General features: G+C 40.9%; 1 protein-coding gene across 3 annotated transcripts in view; it reads left to right on the top strand.

Annotated features, from left to right (window-relative positions):
* The first annotated feature begins 50 nt into the window (after positions 1–50).
* The window catches only part of STX18 (syntaxin 18), a 123,056-nt gene continuing 103,852 nt past the window's right edge, over positions 51–19,254 (top strand). For 2 of the 3 annotated variants that reach the window (XM_024245685.3, XM_024245682.3), the window contains exon 1: positions 149–316. In XM_024245685.3, coding sequence (XP_024101453.2) covers positions 149–316 — 168 coding nt within the window. 3 annotated transcript variants of the gene reach the window in all.

A 19,254-nucleotide genomic window follows, 5' to 3' on the forward strand; every position in this document is an offset into this window, starting at 1 on the left:
GGCCCAGGCCGGAACCTTTCTTCTCGCGTCGCCGTTGCCTGGGGGAGGCGTGCGAGGCAGGACCAGTCCTCCAGCGGCCGGGTTCGCGCCGCGGTCGCCGGCTGCTTACGTGGGCGGGCCCAGTGTGCGGCTGCGGGTGCGGGTCGCTATGGCGGTGGACATCACGCTGCTATTCCGGGCCAGCGTCAAGACCGTGAAGACGCGGAACAAGGCGCTGGGAGTGGCGGTGGGTGGCGGGGTCGATGGCAGCCGGGATGAGCTGTTCCGCCGGAGCCCCCGGCCCAAGGGCGACTTCTCCAGCCGGGCACGCGAAGTGGTGAGCTGGTTGCTATGGAAACGGCGGGTTGAGGAGGGGGCAGTCCTGCGACAGGGACCCCGGGCCCCAAACCAGACCCCGTCCCGTAAGCATTGTGTGAAGGGGGTGGCCCTAAGGGGGACGGGAGAGTTGGCCTCAGAGACCCTACAGCTTTTTGGGGAAGGAACAGCCTTATTTTGAGGAAGGGAGATGCATATTGGGGAACAAATTTCTCCTGCGGCGGCGGGGGTTGGGGAACCAGAAAGGAGATCCTCAGAAATCTCTATCTGGAAAGTGCATGGGCGGCTTTGTGAGGTCATGGGTTCGCCGTCACCACAGACTTGCACTCAGGGGAAACCTCCTGACAGTACTTCGCTTCCTGTTGCAGCACTGACCACACCATATTTGCCTGTTCTATTTACTTGTCTGCCTCCCACCCCCGGTTGAGATTAAAAACCGTATTCAGCCGAACTCTTTCTTCCCTTTGTCTCTGCAATAAGTAGGACTCAGTTCCTCTTGAGACGGGTTTAGCGTAATCTTTCGCAAACAGTGTTACAGTCACCTCAGCTACTTTCTGTTCCCTGATCAGAGCAGGTGTCCCTTCATCTCCCTGGGAACAGGAACCTTTTCCTTAAGGGCAGGGACAGTGTTGTTTTCATCTCAGAATGCATGACTCATAGTATTGCTTAGTAAATGTTTGTTGAATGAGTGAATGAACAAATGGCTGTCTTTCCCATTAAACAGAAAACTCCATAAGGGGAGAGCTATTTGTCTTGTTTCCTTTTGTGTTCGTGACACCAAGGAAGTATCTAGGTTTTGTGGGGCCTAAAGCTTATATAGTTCTGTCTGCCCTCTTCAAGAAATAAAAATCACCAAGAAAGATTCAGAGCTTTGGAAGATTGAAGAGAGGGACCCTAAAGCCTAAGCCTCATTAATTTCACAGTAAGTCCTACTCTGCTTGGCATACACTTGGCACCGTATAGACACTCAGATATTTTTGAATGAATGTATGCATGCATGCATGCATTAATGACAGTTAGCAGAGGATACTTAAACATTAGAAAGGGGATTGGACCAGATGAATACACTCACCCTATTGATGACCCTCTATGAAGCACCTACTTTCTGACCAGCCTCGTGTTAGAGTAATATGATGTAAAAGCAGTGGTGGAGTAGACGGACATAGACATAAAACAAGTGCCATAAAGCCTTGCAAGTGTTGTGTAGGGCACAAAGAGAATGTGGTCAGTTCTACCTGAGGATCAGAAAAGGCTTTATAGAGGCGATGATGCCTAAAACAAATCTTGAAAGAGGATTAGTTGGTTCCAGTGCAGAAGGACATCTCAGGCTAAGAGAATAGTATGCGCTAAGCTGTGGAGGTAGGTAACAGTCTGACATAAGTTGGTTCAATAAACATTTGAGTGAGACTGGAATGTGGGACTCTCATAAAAATTGGACGGGGAGATCTTAAAGGGCTTTGTATATCATTGCAGAGTTTGAATTTTGTCCTGTAGACGGTCAGATGTTATATGGTAGAGAAAGCACCAGAGAAGGAGCCAAGAGACCAGGTTGTTGTCTGAACCCTGAAACTATTAGCTATATGATTTCATTAAGCCAGTTTTAAGACCTCAGTTTATTTACCTGTAAATGGTCCTTTTTTTCTCCTCCTCCTTTTAAAAAACTACCTTGGTCCTCTATATATAACAAATTAAAGTGGGAGCTTCCTAGGTTGAAATAAGAGGAAGAGAAACAGGACACTCTCCCTCCCAGTTTGGCCCAAGCACTTCCTGAGGTTCCTTTTGTAGAACTGTGGTATGAATATCACAGTATTGGCTTTTTAAGGGTCCCTTCTAACTCTGAAACCACTGATTTATTAACACTGTGCTAATTTTGAGTCCTGCTCAGGGAAAGGGGGGATTTGGGAATGGTAGAGACAAGAGGCACAGTTGGGTTGGCAAGCCCTTTAAAGGGAGAGCCCTGTGATCACTTCCACCTCTCCCTGAGTGGTGAAAATGTGTTTTAGACTTTTGAGTTAATGGGCCGCAGGGACAGTAACAGTCCCGTAGGATGCTGAGTTCCCTGTCACTGGAAGTAATTGAACAGAGTGATGACTGCTTTTCAGAGATGTTTGAGAAAAGCTTTGTGCATATGTCACAGGGTTGGACCGCATGACGATGAAACTTCCAATTCTGCTATGTATCGATGTGAGTAGGTGTCACATCACCTTAAGTGAGTACATGGGCTGTGTTGTTCAGGGACACTGTCCCCCTGACGTAGAGGAAACATACATTCTTTTAAGCAATTTTGATTTTGTGTTGTCATTGCTTTGTGTATTATCTCCTGTTCTTGCAACCGTTCCCCACTCCCCATCTTCTCTTATGGGAAGTTTAACTAGAAGAGCTAGTGATGGATGTCCTGTGCTTTTACTACAATTAGATGTGTCAAAAATTTAGCTGTTATTTTGTTTGGCCTGGATTCCTTATACAGAAAAGTCTGGTAAATACCAGAAGCACATATTCTAATTCAGGTTTAGCCCTGATTGTCAGACTTAATGAAATGTAATAAGTTATAGTATGCCTTTTGGTAAGTGCCTTCTTGAAGCATTTGCTGTTGCTTCTAGGATGCGTTTTATCTGGTTCAATTTCTATTCTTCCATTCCATTCCTCAAATATATGCCTGATGCCAGATTTCCTTCTCACTGAATTGTTGTAGAGGTTATATTAAGTTGAATAAAATTGCATTGACACTAAATCTTCCTCCCCTACCTTCCAACAATAGGCTGATTGCTTCTGCATCATTCTTTTAAACATTTAACTTTTATGCTCAATTTTACTAAATTTATATATACTCAAATGCATGTCTACCCATTAAATTACAAATGGAGAGTAACGACTTTTCAGATTATTTGGGGGAGGAACTTATATTATTCAAACAACTCCAAATAATAATGAATATGTCACTCTGCAATGGGAATTTGATTAGTTAACTCATTTGAAGTGTGGGACTAGTGAGGATGGTGGGATTGGAAAGAGACCTGGGCCTTGGGTTCAAATCTCGCTTCTGCTACTTAGAAATGGGTGAACTTGGGCAACTCTGACTCTCATTTTCCATTTCTATAAAGTGGACATGATAATACCCTACTTAACTCACAAGCTAAGTAGGGTAGCTTCTGAGTTACCCTACTTACATAGTCTATATGTATGTATTTTAAGAAACCAGACTGATTATTATTGTTCCCCTAAACTACCTCCCCTCTCCTCATGTAGGCCATTTAGACATATTTTCTTTAGTGGCACCAAGCTATATTTTCCAAACCACTTAGTTTTCTTGAAGTTTCATTCCTTGCTTTAGTTAAGTGCTTGAGGAATGAGTGAAAATCCTGAGCAGGTACTGATGAATCAGCGGTGGTGCGGAAGTACTGTCTGCATTTGTAAAAGACGGTAACATTTCTTTGCCAAGGTGAAACTCTTTCAGTGATGGCAGATGTGTGACAGATATGCAGCTGTTACTTTCTTTTCTTCCTTGTGATCATGGAAGCCAATGCTAATTTCTTAGTGGATCCCTATAGCTCAGAATCCTTTGCAACATTGTACCCCAGGAGCCATTACCTGTTATTAGGGTTGACATTCAAGTTGAAATCTACTTGACATATAGTAACAGTAGAATCTGTATGCTTAAAGCAGACCCATGTTTGTTTGTTTGTTTGTGGTTTTTTTTCTTTCACTCAAAAGGACCTTGTGTTCATTTTGTTAATAGATAAGAAAACTAACACCCAAATAAATGAAATTACTTGCCCAAAATCATAGCAGTTGAGGTCATAGGACAGAGCCATAAGTAGAAGCCAGGTCCTTTGACCTGGTTTAATGCTGCTTTCCCCCTGCCCACTACATCCTCCTATAATTTTTAAACCAGAATTTCTTTGGTTTCTGAATGGCAGTGAATTTCTTCTTCTTGAGTTAATTCTGAATACTGAATACTGAATGGAAAGACTTGGGGCAGAAAGACTTGGATTTGGATGTGTCTTATCTGTTATATGAACTTGGGGAAGCCACTTAATTTCAGTTACCTTATGGCTAAAATAGAGTGAGTAATGGCAACCTTATAAAGTTGTTAGATGAAATAAGAAAAGGTATGCAGGTGCCTACATGAGTCCGAGTTCTTTTCGTTGCACGTAATAGTAACCTAATGTAAATTAACCTGAACAAAGTGGGAATGCCTTAGCTCATATAACTGGAAAATCCAGGGATAGAGCTGCTTTCTCTAGCTCTTATCCATAAAGCCCAGGAAGGAAATCTAGTTGGTTCTGCTTGATCCTTTCCTCTCTCTTATAGTAGTCATTATGGCCAGAGGAATGTTTCTTTAATTGGTCAGGTCTATGTCCACCTCAATCTGTGGTTAATAGGTGGCTTGGATACTATGTAGCCCCCACCAGAATCATGGAAAAGGCAGTGCCCTGTCTGGGAATAGGGAGTAAGGAATGTTGGACAAGCAAAAGCAACAAAAACATCCCTCACAGTGCCTGGGACAGTGCCTGATGTGCCTTCACCTTGCCTGCCTGGCTGTCTTCAACTCTGTGGGGAATGAGAAACTAGAAAATGCAGGAGTTTATAATGACAGGTTCTGGGGTGAGGATAGGCCTAGAGACACCTCATAGTGGCAGCTCTTCTGTTCTCTTACTGACTTATAAAGGTTACAGGAGCCAGGGGGGGCTACCACACAGGTAACCAAGAAACCGGTAAGCACCGAACTGCTGTGCAGAGGCAGCAGGGGCTACTGAAGAGCACCACACAGGAAAGCAGGAACCCATGTTCTAGCTGCAGGTCTGCCAGTAAGTGGGCTGCTTATGTGATTTCTCTGGGCCTCAGTTTCCACATTAGTACAACTGAAAGCTTCAATTAGATAACTGCAGAGATTTCTTGTAGAATAAGGACATTTTGATTCTAAATAAGGTAATAATGATCCTGAATTGCTGGGAACTCTATTTTCAGATTAGGCATGCAGATGAGATTTTGTTCTTGATAATACATTCTTTTGTGGAAGCTAAACTTCATTTTTTCTTTACTTATTTTTAGGAATTGATTATCTTGAATCTTTGGCTGAAATTCAGAGTTCTTGGAGTGGCCCAAAGCCAGATGATCTGGTCCTGCTACCTCTCTGGCCTCACCTCCTCTCCCCCTCCTTTTGCTCACTCTACTCCAGCTATTCTGGCCTCTTTCATTTTCTCACATGCATCAGGCACATTTCCCCCTTAGAACCTTTGCATCCCTCTACGTGGAACACTTTTCTCCTGGATTCCATATGGCTTGATCTCTCAGTTCCTCAGGTCTCTGGTTAAATGTTGCCTCCGCGAGGCCTTCCTTGAATGCCCTGCGTAAAGTGGCATCCTTTTTCTGTCCCTTCCCCTAGCATATCATATATCCATTTATTTGTTGTTTGTCTACTAGAATATATGTTTTCTGAAAATGAAGAACTTTGTGTTGTTAGCACTGAATCTGTAGCTTCTAGAACAGTGTAGGGATGCAGGTGCTTAATACATACTTCTTGTATTAATGAATAACTGTTAATCTGCTATGTCTCTCTCAGTTTTTGGGCTAGGTGATCTCTGTCCAAGGCTCATTGCAGTTCTAAAGCTCTGTGATCCTCACATGATTCTTGAATATTACATGATGCACATTTCTACTTAGTCCAGTATTAAGAGTAAACATTCAGTAAATAGTAGCTTTTATTTTATTACTAAGATTCAGTTCCTCCCTCAACACGTTTACACTCTAGTGGAAAAGCAGACACAGGTAGCACAACAACTCAGGTATGAGTAACAACTGTAATTTTTTTAGCATTGATTCCCCATGTCCTCCTTGATTTCCTTTTCTGAGGCAGTGTTGACTTTCTGTGCCAGTGTTGGGACCCAAAGGTTGAGCTGGGACCACCTGGATTATAAATTTTACCCAAGGGTTGAGTATAATCATAGTTAGGAGATTTCAGTTGAGGAAGCATGATTCAAAGAAGCAGTATCATGCAACAGGTACAGTGAGTCCATGAGAGGCAGGAAGGACAGGAGATAGGGCCAAACCATACAGAAGTAGGATCGGGAAACAATGGAGGTTTAGAACGCAAGCTGCGAACAGAGCATGAGTGTGGTGAATCATATAGATTTCTTTTTAAATATGGCAGGAACCTTTTAGCTAATGAAATAAGGAGCAGCTTTGGTAAAAGCTGGAGTGAGAGGTTTGGGGAGAGAGGTTCATTCGCCAGCCTACTACCCTTCTGTTACTTTCCCCCTCTCCTTGAGGAACCCCTAGGAACCAACCAGAGGGCCCAGAGACACACAGTTTAAAAACCACTGCTTTAATGCTCTCCAGGGCCTCTTTTAGCTTCATGATGCTATGTTTTTATGCATTGCAGTAACCGAGTGTGTACTGTAAGGAGAGCTCAGCACTGCAGTTTTCATGAGATTGTGAGTCCTTTGTGTGGATTACACTTCTGAATTTTGCCCAAGACTTAGGAGGACTGTAAGTTTTGAAATGTATTTATTCAATAATTGATTTATACCATCATCCAATAAACACTGAACATCTGGTGTGTCAGGCATTGTGGGGCCATAAAAAAACTATGAGGCATATGAACCTGTTCTTTGAAAATGTAGATAAAGGATACCTAAATCTCTTTAGGGGAGAATCAGTGGAAACCTCAAAGTGATCATCAAACTTGGCATTTATGGAGAAAAACCATTCCACCAGACGTAGGTAGAAGGGATGGGTGTGAGCAAAGGCAGTGGCGCACAACAGTAGGGCAGTTTTGGGCCAGAGGCAAGACTGGTGTAACTAGAGCCCTTTTCTGGAGGAGGCCCGGGTGAGGGTCAGAGTGTCAGGGGATGAGGTTGTACTGAAGTGGGTTAGAGCAGGGGTCCATAAACTGGCCCACAGGCCAAATCCGGCCCGCTGCCTATTTTTGTAAATAAAGTTTTATTGGAATATGTCATTTTCATTTGTTGAAATATAGGCCAAGGATGCTTTCATGCTGTAGCAGCAGAGCGATAGCCTGCAAAGGCCTGCAAAACTTAAAATATTTACTGTCTGACCCTTTAGAGAAAAAGTTTGCCAACTCTTAGATGAGAGCGTTGTTAGCAATGCTGAGGAGTTTGTACTTTATGCTCTGGGCTATGCGGCAGAGGCATGAAAGGATCATGTTTGAATTTTAAACTAATCTGCAGTGTTCATGATGGGTTTGGAATGTAACAAGACTGACATGGAGAGCTAAGTAGGATGCTGTTGCAGTAATTCAGGTGAAACTGAGGAGCCGGTGACAGTAGGGTTAGATGGGAGAAAAATAGATGAAGTAGGTATTTAGTATTTAGTAGGTAGACTCAACAAACTTAGTAAAACTTAGTAACTAATTAGTGGAAATAGAAAGAGGAGGAGGTAGAATAATTCCCAGCTTTCTGGTTGAAAAGTTAAATGGTAGAAGATTACAATAACAGCATTTTCAGGGTTAGAGTTGGGTGCCAGTTATTCATGCCTTCTTCTTAATTCTAAATAGTAGAGAATAGATCCAAGGAGCCCAGTGGACACTGGAGTTTCATTAAGACAGCATGTGGTGGATAACTCCCCAGCAGCAATACTTACTGATAAACCTGGATTGGAGAACATAGCTGGAACTCAATGGGGTCCTTCAGCTTTGCCACATTTAGACCTTGGAGACATTTGAGTACAAAATAGATACCCAATGCATATGTACCTATGCCCAGCCAGTTGCATGGAGATTGACACCTGTCTCAGCAATACGGCCATCACTAGGCTGGGCCTTATGGTGGCGAGAAGTACAAGGAGGTAGAAACTTAGGATGGCCCGTGTGGATGTCAGGTTCTCTCCTGTTATTCTCAGCTGCTTTCTTTATTCCTGAATGAAACTCATCTTGGGGGTAATGATTATATCACATGTTGTAGAAGCATGATTCTCAGGGATAGTTGATTCATTTTCTCCTTCATTCCATGAAGAATCTGGAGTATGTCAAAGAGTTCCCTCTTTCCTCACTTTTGAGTTGGCAGTTGACCAATTATTATGTGTCTCACCTACTAGGGTAGGGCTGCAGAAACACGTCTTCTCAGTGTGACATTTTTAGTGAATTCTTCCCATCAGGGGCTGGCTTCATTTTGGAGGCCCAAGAACCAGATTTTTCTACATATTGAGGCTAGAACCATCTGTCAGGGCAAATATCAGCCAAGCTCACGTCAACTTGTGTGTAAGTCAGAATACCAGTTAATTTGTTGTAAGCACTGTAACTAATGTGCAGAAGGATACGGATTTTGGAAACTCAATCATTTTTGAGCTTCTGCTATAGGTCAGGAACTCGGTTAAGGACTTTATGTGCCCAATCTCATTTAATTTTTCTCTTTTTCAGGGGATAGAAATATATTATTGAGTGATTTTATAATATTGATTGTATTATGAATAATGTGGTTGTTGAATTCATGTGAACTTGATGTTTGAGGTCTCTTACTACGTGGAAATCCACATGGACTCCCTCTGGTGGGTAAAGTATCAGTGAAGTCTACACATGTTAATTACGGCTTATGGTATGAAAACCATTTTATGTTTAAAGCGTGTTACATTTAATATTGACTGAAAAAGAGGCACCTTCAAAACTCCTCTAAAAGAAAGTGAATAAACCAGAGGAATAAAAGTATGATATATTGAATGAACCCAGTAACTCAGATATGGAAAGCTTGCGGCACAGTTGAAATTTTAAACCCGGTAATACTTTTTTCTTTCTTACAGACTTTCAGATCCTCAAAGTCTAGGAATACTAAAGTTTGCCAGCTTCTACTTATCACCATCTAACATATGTCTGTGTGTCAAAATGTTCTTATCATGGAATTTGTAAGCTGTATTTAACCAAGAGAGAGACACTTTCCATTTCACAATATTGTAACATTTCTATCTAATTTATAGTCAAATGATAAGAAAACTGGTGAAATGAACACTTGCCTTTTCTTGGACATTTTCTCCAGCAGTGAATTCTATAGTCGTAGCAGAAGTAACAGGCTACAGCATATCTTAACTCAGAGGAATTGAAAAAGGAATTAAAAAGTGTGCGTTTTGAATTGTAAATACTTTTGGCCTTTGCCAATAACTTACTGTGTGATCTTGGAGAACTCACCTAACCTCTCTGGGTGTCACTCTTCAGATTTTTTTAATGAGAGGTTTTGACTAGATAATCCATAAGGACCTTTTCAATGAGATGGTTGCATGACTCAGTACTCTTTTTCTGAAAGTCCCAGGATGTATTTTTAAATACTTTTTGCAGTGATAACTGCCCATTACCTTGTGATATTTTCCCTGAGTCTCTGAAAGAGTGAGGTTTTTTTTTTGTTTTGTTTTGTTTTTTTCAAAGTTAGCATTTTTGGTGTGTTTTCACAAATGTATTTGATTTAAAAGTGGTTATATAATTTTATAATGGACTTTTATTAGCAGGGCACATTTTTGAAGTTGACTATTTTAAAATCTGATTATAAAATTAGTAAGTGCTCATTAAACAGAATAAAGAAGAAAATAGTTCACATTTAGTACCAGTGTCAGGAAATAGCCATAGTTAAAATTCTGGTGTTTAACTTTCCAGACATTTTTTCTGTTAAATAAAATCAGGATTTTTCTACAATACAGTTATGTAATCCCTCTCCATATGCCCTCCCCTCTTCCTTGGGGGAGTAGAGAGGGGTTACATAACAGTATTGTAGAAAACAATGTATTTTGGAAATTTTTAAATATCAGTATATATTGCTCTTACCACCAGTTTATTTGGCTGCATAGCTATTAAAAATAGTAATAAATAATTGATTTATCTGAACCCCTGTTGAAAGCTATTTAGGCTGCTTCTAGTTTATTAGTATTTTAAGCAAACAGTATATTTTTACCAAGTTTGTTTCAAATTTATCATAGCCTCTTAAAAAGACAAAAAATATAGTTTGTTTTTTGTTTAATCTTTTCTCAAATGTAAAAAATTGAATGTCCTAGTATTGATAAAAGGAAAATTATTGCTATATTATTTGAAAGTATTAAATGTTTTAGAACTTATTATCAGTTCTGGATGAGTATAGAAAAAGGCATGTAATTAGAGGCAGACTACTTAGGAAAGCTTTGACCTGGGAGCAGATCCTTGAAGAGCAAGTCAAGTGGATGGATGGTGAACATGAGCCTGGTGTGCTCAGTGACAGTAAGGAAACCAGCGTAACAAGGCCAATGGGGGCTTCTTACTCAGCAATGTGAAACGGGGAGGTGCTATGGCCTGATTACAGAGGCCTCGAGAGCCATTGTATAACATTAGTGGGCAAACGTCAATGGCGATCCTATATCTAATTAATAACTATTTAGAATATAATGAAACATTTATAGTAGCAACAAAAAGAGTTTCTAGTAATAACCTTAAAAAGAAATGTAAATGACCTAGTTGAAGCAAACTGCAAAATTTTGTAGACAGATACAGAAGATTTGGATAAATAGAAACACGTATTGTATACCTGGAAGTGAAGAAAAAGTGTTGTCAACACATCAGTTATTACTTTAATGCTCGCTTTGGCAGCACATATACTAAAACATTTTAACACCAAAAAATAATATATGCATATATGAATTTTTTCGTGAAACCTATTAGTCCAGGGTGTGTGTGTGTGTGTGTGTGTGTGTGTAAATTTTATCCATGCTAAAAGACGTGTTGTAAATCAGTAAGAAAAGGAAGATTTATTCAGTGATTGGAGATAATTGGTTAGCACTTCGGGAAAAAAATAAATTTTTAGTTCCTTGTTTCATACATACATTAAAATAAATTTCTAGATGGACTAAAGATTTAACTGTAAAAACAAAACTGAAGAAATGAAGATGAATGTTGACATACTTTGTAGAAGTGGGAAGTCTCTGAGTTTTAAAAGTTTGGCCGGGTATGGTGGCTCATGCCTGTAATCCCAGTACTTTGGGAGGCTGAGGTGGGTGGATCGCTTGAGCTTAGGAATTCAAGACCAGCCTGGGCAACATGGCAAAATCTCATCGCTATAAAAAAATACAAAAATTAGCCTGCCGCTTTGGCACACACCTGTAATCTCAGCTACCCGGGAGGCTGAGGTGGGAGGATTGCTTGAACCCGGGAAGCAGAGGTTGCAGTGATCCAAGATTGTGCTATTGCACTCCAGCTAGGAAAAACAAAACAAAGCAAAACAAAACAAAGTTTGCAGCAGCGGTGTTTCTTTTCTTTTCTTTTTTTCACAAAGCCTTAGAAATGTTCACAGAACAGCAGCAGCCTTAATAATACAATAATAATGATTTTGATGATGATGGTGATGGCAGCTGTCACAAGTACCTTACATAGAGACACTACAGCATTATTCCCAAGTATAGAGAAATTGTTAGGTAAATGTGACATACTGAAGAGTATGTCATGACATGAGAATTATATATTATTATATATAATTAATATATGCTTATGTTATTAAGTTAGCTTAAAAAATAACTACCCAAACCAATTACAATTAAAACTATGTATGCAAACCCAAAAAACTCTAGGCATGGAAATGACTGGAAGGGAACTCACAAAAATGTTAACCATGGCTTTTTCTGAGTGATGGGACTTGGGTGATTTATTTTTCTGCTTCTATCATCCAGAATTTCTTTAACGAGCACATTTACTTTTGAAATGAAAAGCAAAACAGAACAAGTAAAACTCCTGGCAGATGAGTTTTTATTTGCTGTGGTAGGAAATGGAGAATTAATAGCTTTTGATTAGAAAAATGTTATGAGTAAGCAATATCTAATTCTATATTAAATGTGCAGTGGAGGGGTGGGGGCTATTTAAAGGAAGTCTGTGGTAAAATATTTTGTAAAGGGAGTAATTTTCCTGTAACTCAGCTGGATTTCCAATCCAGACTTTCTTAATCTATATGAGAAAATCATCCACAAATGTTGCATTGATGTCTTAGTTTCTGGTTGTTATTCTAAAGGGTGATAAATGATAATAATGGCTACCACTTGTTGAGCACCTACTCTACCTGGCCCTGTGGTAAAAGCTTTATAATTTATTTGACTATCCTTTCAAGTTAGGCTCCTTTATTCATGAAGAAACCGGGGTTCAGAAGGTTAAGCTATCTCCCAAGATGACGTCCCTGGTGCTGTGAGATGAGTAGTCATGGCACGTGTGTGCTGTGCTTCTCGGGTTGCCTGCTGCCTCCCCAGCTCTTGGGCATGCACAGGTGTCCTGTGGCAAGTGTGTCCCAGGCTGGGAACTGTGCTCCACTTGGCACTCCACAGACCAAGCCCCTGGGGATTTGCTCTTTAGTATGTTATCACATCATCTGCTGTCTTTAGGAGCATATTTTGGTGCATACTATTATATATTTGAAAGCGCTTGACTAGCTTTTGGGGAAATACGGCTGCTTCCAAACCAACCTTTTTCTTTTAATCAACAATTACCTTGTGACCATGCATTTCTTTTCTTTCTTTTTTTTTTGAGACAGAGTCTCGCCCAGGCTGGAGTGCAGTGGCGCGATCTTGACTCACTGCAAGCTCCACCTCCCGGGTTCACTCCATTCTCCTGCCTCAGCCTCCCGAGCAGCTGGGACTACAGGCACCCACCACCATGCCCGGCTAATTTGTGTATTTTTAGTAGAGACAGGGTTTCACCATGTTAGCCAGGATAGTCTCGATCTCTTGACCTCGTGATCCACCCGTCTCGGCCTCCCAAAGTGCTGGGATTACAGGTGTGAGCCACCACGCCTGGCCGACCATGCGTTTCTTAAAGATAAGTGTAGTGGTTTGCTTTTGGGGAAAAGAGAAAAGGATTTGTGGTTTTAGTTAGTAAAATCATTGAGAGGGAAGGAGACCCAATTTATGGATTATAGACATTTGAAAAATTGTAATTCCCTTTTCTGTTGTTGGGATACCAGTTTTTGAATTTATTTGTTCCTTAAGCAGTCAGTTCCATGGAGATCTCTGGAGCTGAGATGGCTTTTTAGAATTGCCCATTGAGGCAAAGGGCCAGGGCTTTTTAACCACTGCACTGGCCAGCCATTGTCTGTGGGCTTCTCCCAGGGAAGGGCCCTAGTGTTGGGTGAGGCACCTTCCTGCTGCTTGAGACACACTCGGCTGTGAGCCAGCAGCGGGCAGTTCTCCTAGTACCTGGGGGCCTCAATCCGAAAGGTGCAGTTTAGCCACACAACCTGTATTAGTTCATTTTTTGCATTGCCATAAAGGAATACCTGGAGCTGGGTAATTTATAACGAAAAGAGGTTAATTTTGGCTCATGATTCTGCAGACTGTATGAGAAGCATGGCATTGGCATCTGCTTCTGTGAAGCCTCAGGAAACTCACAATCATGGCAGGAGGTGAAAGGGGAGCAGGAGTGTCACATGGTGAGAGAGAACGAGAAGAGAAAAGGAGGAGGTCCCAGACTCTTAAACAAGCAGATCTTGTGTGAACTGAGCAAGAATTCACTTATCACCAAGGGGACAGCGCTAAGCCATTCATGAGGGATCAACCCCCATGATCCAACACCTGTCGGCAGGCCCCACATCCAATATTGGGGATCACATCAAGAGGCTGATCTGTATGGGCTGCATAGTGGGGTTTCCTTGCCCCCTGGCTTCTGATAGGGGTCAACTAATGGGAGGCTCCAGCAGGAGATGGGAAGGCTGGAAAAGAGGAGTTGGCTTAGGAACTGGGTAGAAGCTTTGCATCCACAGCCCATGACTCAGGTTAGGTGCCTGCCCACCAGCTCTAGAATTTTTCTGCTGTGTAAGTCTAGCATCCTGGGGGTTAGGATGATTTAGCCAGTAGGCTAGTACCAGCCAGCAATGGACAAGGTAGCATTGCAGCCTCACTCAGGGTGACCCTGAAAGACAGTGGCAAAGGGAAGTCTTCCCCATGCCCAGAACTTGGGCCAAATCATCACTGCCTTTTAATTTAAGGTAGTTTTTAATATATATATGTGTGTGTGTATATGTATATAAAAAAACATATATATATAATTTTATATATATATAATTTTTTTCTCTACCTCTCTTCCTTAGGCTCAGCATTACAGTGGGAAAAGTCAAGTATTTTAGGCTCACACAGATTTTTCTCTTAGTGACTTGGCAGTTCATACTTTCCCTCCAAATATGACCTGGTAAATGACTCTGTGGCATGTTGCCTGTAAATCTGAACTGAAATGGAATCTGTAACCCATTATCAGATCCTGAATCAAGCTGCCCTGTCCTTCTCCAGTTTTTGTTTCAATGGAAATGTGTGTTTTTATTCTGTCAATGGACAGTTTACATACCTAATATTAAAAGGGAATTATATAATGAACACTTGATGTAAAAGAGACTAGTTAAATACTTCAACTCCAAAGGTTTCCATTAAAGTAATAAGGAAATTACATTTAATTGTAACTGGTAGAAAGATTTTAAAAATGTTATTGCTATTAAGCATTTATTACCCACACTCAACCCTTTTTTGCGAGTGAATTCCCAAAGCACAATTCATCTTTATACAGGTAGAAAGGAAATATTCTTGCAAAATATGTAGTTTGATGTCTTCTTAACTGTGGAGAGAAGCATATTTTTCCAAAGAATAAAATGTGATGGTTGATTGGAAACTTTTGGAGTTACAGACCAGCTCTACCTCTTGAAATAAGAAAATATATATAAATAGGTCCCCAGATGAAGGCGTCGTGGGGTACTTTTACAGCCCTAATTGGCTCCAGACACAGAGGCAGTGATTTGTAAGCAAGCAATGACAAGAGGAAGTTAAATCAAAATTAAATTAAGACAAGGAAGAAAAAGAAGAGCTATCAAGGAGAGGTGATGAATTTCCTGAAAGCTTCTAAATACCTATCTGTGGGTAAATGATTGAAAATCTGTGAATATATCTCACTTATGTCAAAAGATGAAATCTGGAAACATTTCAGTCCTAAAAAAATACCTTACTTCTTATCTTTGAAGCCTTTTTTTGTTTTTTCAATTTTTTTTTGGAGATAGAGTCTCACTATGTTGCCCAGGCTGACCTCAAACTCTTGGGCTCAAGCATCCTCCTGCCTCAGCCTGCTGAGTAGCTGGGATTATGCATGTACACCACCATGCCTGGCTTCAGAAGTCTTTTAAAATATTCATTACTTGGTACAGTTCAACCAGTACAAGCATATTTGCTTCTATACTTTTCCATTGACTCAACTGTGGTAAAATCAGCGTCTTCCATGGTGCACATGAAGTGGTATATTGGGAGGATTGGTTTTCCTGTTTACATTTTGACATTTTGTTGTTGTTCCAGCTTGTGTAAATAAAAATTTTGGAATTCGATCTCACCAGAGAGTTCCTCCACCCTGACTGCCATTTTTGCAGTTACATCTGTTATTCTTCCTTTTCTTGTCCTCCTCTATCCAGTTAATTACCAAGCCCAAGAAGATAGACACTGTGTTCCACTCCCTTCACAGCACAGAGCACAGTTCAGTACATAGTATTTGGAAATCAATTAAGTGAATAAGCACCTGCACTTTCTCTCCGTCTCATCCATTCTGCTGCTACCATAGGAATTCAGACTCCTACCATCTTGTGCCTGAGCTGACACACTAACGGTGAGCCCTCAGTCCCTCTCCAAGCTAAGCCACTGCACGGAAAATGCTACTTTCATCGTTACTTTGGCTCAGAAGCGCTCAGTACCGCTCATTCTCCATGCCAAGTTTCTCAGATATTTGGTCTTTATAAAGCTAGCCTACCCACCTTTCCAGTGTTAAACCCCACACTTCCTCCATCATCCCACCAGTTTTCACCATGCTGCTCTGTTAGCAGTCCCCTCAGCTTCTTGCCTCCTTCCTTGGCTCCTGCTATTTCTCTTGCCTGGACTGCTTGCTCTCCTTCACTTTCTCAAATTCCATTGATCTTGAAAGGCACATTCTAGCCTATACTAGTCTCCTCTTGAATTGAAAGCATTTGCTGCCTGTATTCTTACTATGGAAATATGTATGGCTTGTGACATCCCTTGCCTTATTATTTTGTGTTTTTATTTAATAATAACATTGTCACTTAACCTTTTAGCTGCTGTTGTGTTATCTCTCAAATGATATTGTTTATTTTGGGGCTTATATTGAGCACAGGAGATGGAAAAGGAGAGAGCAGGACTCTATTTTCATGCTTCTTTGTATTTAGCACAGTGGCTCTTGTACCCAGTAATACAGCCTTTAGACAAAACAGACACCATATCTTCTTGGTCTTTGTATTCCTAGTGCCTTGCAGAGCATCTGGCCCATAGTAGGGATTCATACATGGCATTGAATAAATGAACAGAAGGCACACCTCAAATATTTGTTTAGTAGTTTTACCCCCAAACTAAATGAATCAACATAGGTAATTTTCCATCTTTTAAAAGCCATAAAAATCTAGTTTTCCATTTAGTTTTTTTCATCATTAACAGTTCTCCCTCAAGCACTTCTCCTTTGCCTGCCTTGAGCTTCATACTGAAATTTAAATCAATTTCCTCTCATTCTTTTCCCTGTGAAATTGGAGAACAGCTGTTTAGTCACCTCCTTATAAATAACCCTTCAACAAGTTAAATTGCCTCTAGGATTTGCTTTCTCCAGATTAAATTATCCCAAAGTCTTTTCTTTTTTCTCATAAAGGCCTTTTCAAAAAGAAAGATTGGTTATTTTTTAAATTTCTTTTTCTAGCTCTTTATAAAACTTTATTCTTTTCATAAATGTACCACAGGATACCCCTATATGGGCTTGACTGATGCTGTCTGGAATGGAAAGCTTTCTTTCCACGTCTGGAATCTCATTCTCCTATTTGTGTTGTAGAGTACCTTGTTAGCTCTTTTCTTTTCTTTTCTTTTCTTTGTATCCTATCAAATGTAATTTGCGGTCCACTCTCACCCTCTCCCTGTTTGTCTTCTTTTTCTGTACATTTCTTCAAATGTGTAGCTTGATTTTCTTCCCATAAACACTAACTTGCTTTATCAGAAGTCTTACTAAGGTTATAAGTTACAGAGAACCCAATGCAAATTAGCTTAAGTGATCAAAGGAATTTATTGATTTATATCACTGAAAAGTCTAGTGGTATGACTTAACCTCTGGCGTGGCTGGACTCGGTGAACCAAACAGTGTCACCACAGGCCTGGTTTTTCTTACTCCCTCTGTTCTGCCTTGCACACACAGTGTTGGCGCCTTTAAGGCGCCTCTGACGCCCTTGCTTTGTGGCAGCCACTGAGCTGCAGCACTTGCAGGCCTCACTTTCTCATAATGCCCCCTCTGGAGGAAGAGAGAGGCTCTTTCCTTGACTGGGATTCACTTTCTCTTACTGGCTCAAATTGAGTGATATTCTTATCCTCAATCCACTCCTGTTGCCAGTAAAAGGATATACTGCTTAGCGTGGTCCATTTAGGACCCAGCTCTGCATCTGACACAGTATGTTACTTCCACCCAATACATTTGGCTGAGAATCAGGGACGAATTGTTTCCAAAGGAAATTTGGGGAGCTGTCCCCAGAAGGAGGGGAGCAATGCATGGGGGTGGCCAACAAGAGATGTACATTGCATTCAAAATTGTGCCCATTCACTCTGCTTTAGGCATTATAAATATTGCTTTGAACTGAAGGTATCTCTGAGAATGAATTATGCATTCACCTACTCATAGTCACTTACTGTTAAGCACCAACTATATGCCAGGCATACAACTAGGTTAGGTATTGGGTGTACAAACATGAGTGAGACAGTGTCTGACTTTGAGAAACACATAATCTAGGGAAAAAATAGACTTAGAGGCACATAACTAAAGCATATTCTAATAAGTGCTGCTGTCGAAGTGTCTATGGACACAGGTGGAAGTGAAGAACTCAGTGGGAGGGGTTAAAGGGAGAGGGCATAACAGGAGAGGTGGAGTTTTGAGTTAAGCCTTGAAGGGTAAAAAGGGATTCCCCTAGAATGGGAGAGGAGTGGCATTATCTCGAAGGCCATGGTGCACTAGAAAAAGTTTTCAGTAGGGGACTAATGTGGTTCGGTATGTATTTGAGAAAGATCATTCTGCTGGCAGTTGGTGGATTCGGCAGAGGTGAGAAGGACTGGCAGCAAGGAGAAGGACCAGTTGAGCTGTTGCAGTAGTCAAGTCTAGTCAAGATACAGCAAGGACCTGAACTCAGCTCATTACTATAGAGCTAGGGAGTAGACTCAAGATATATTTGAGAAGAGCTGGGACTTGTTCAATGTAGGAGATGTAAATCAATGGTTATAGATGACTTTGAGGTTTTCATTGTTATAGGTAGGTAGTTAAGATGAGTTCAATTTTGTAGTTATTTGAGGTGCCTGCTGAACACCCAAGGGACACGTTTCCCAGGCAGTTGTAACTATAGAAATGTACTGGAGGAAAGATTTCTAAGCCAGGAATTTAGACTGGAGAAGACATCAGAATGTAAATGGAGATTGAAGCCTTGAGGAAAGAGTGGGATCACCCAAGGGGAATTTCAAGGCAGAAGAAAAGAGGGCCTCAGAGTAGTCCCTGGGAAAAGACTACATTTGAGAAGCCAGCAGAGAATAAGAAGTCCAAGGAGGCAGCTATGGAGAACTTAGGCCTGTGGATCCCTCCAAGTAATAGACTTGTTTTTACTTGGATTAGAGGTAATGTCACCTGGAATGATTTGTGCCATGATGGTTAAGAGCATGGACTCTGGGCTCTACCACCTCCTGCAACTGATCTGTGGGTAAAATATTTAACCTCATTTCCTCATCTGTATAATGGGAATAAAGTAGTACCTAATTTTGGAGAATTAATTTGAGTAAAGCACCTTGAAAGTGCTTAGCACATAAGAAGTGCTATAGAATGATAAACACATACGCCAGTAAACACATGTGTTTGTACATTTCTGTCTCTCTGCAGTCACATAGCTGCTGGCCAGTTAATCTGAAATCCAAAATTAGTTTATTTGTACTTAAATAATTTGATTTTCTGGAAACTCT

Source organism: Pongo abelii, chromosome 3 (genome assembly GCF_028885655.2).
Source record: "Pongo abelii isolate AG06213 chromosome 3, NHGRI_mPonAbe1-v2.0_pri, whole genome shotgun sequence".
In the NCBI taxonomy this organism is placed as follows: Eukaryota; Metazoa; Chordata; class Mammalia; order Primates; family Hominidae; genus Pongo; species Pongo abelii.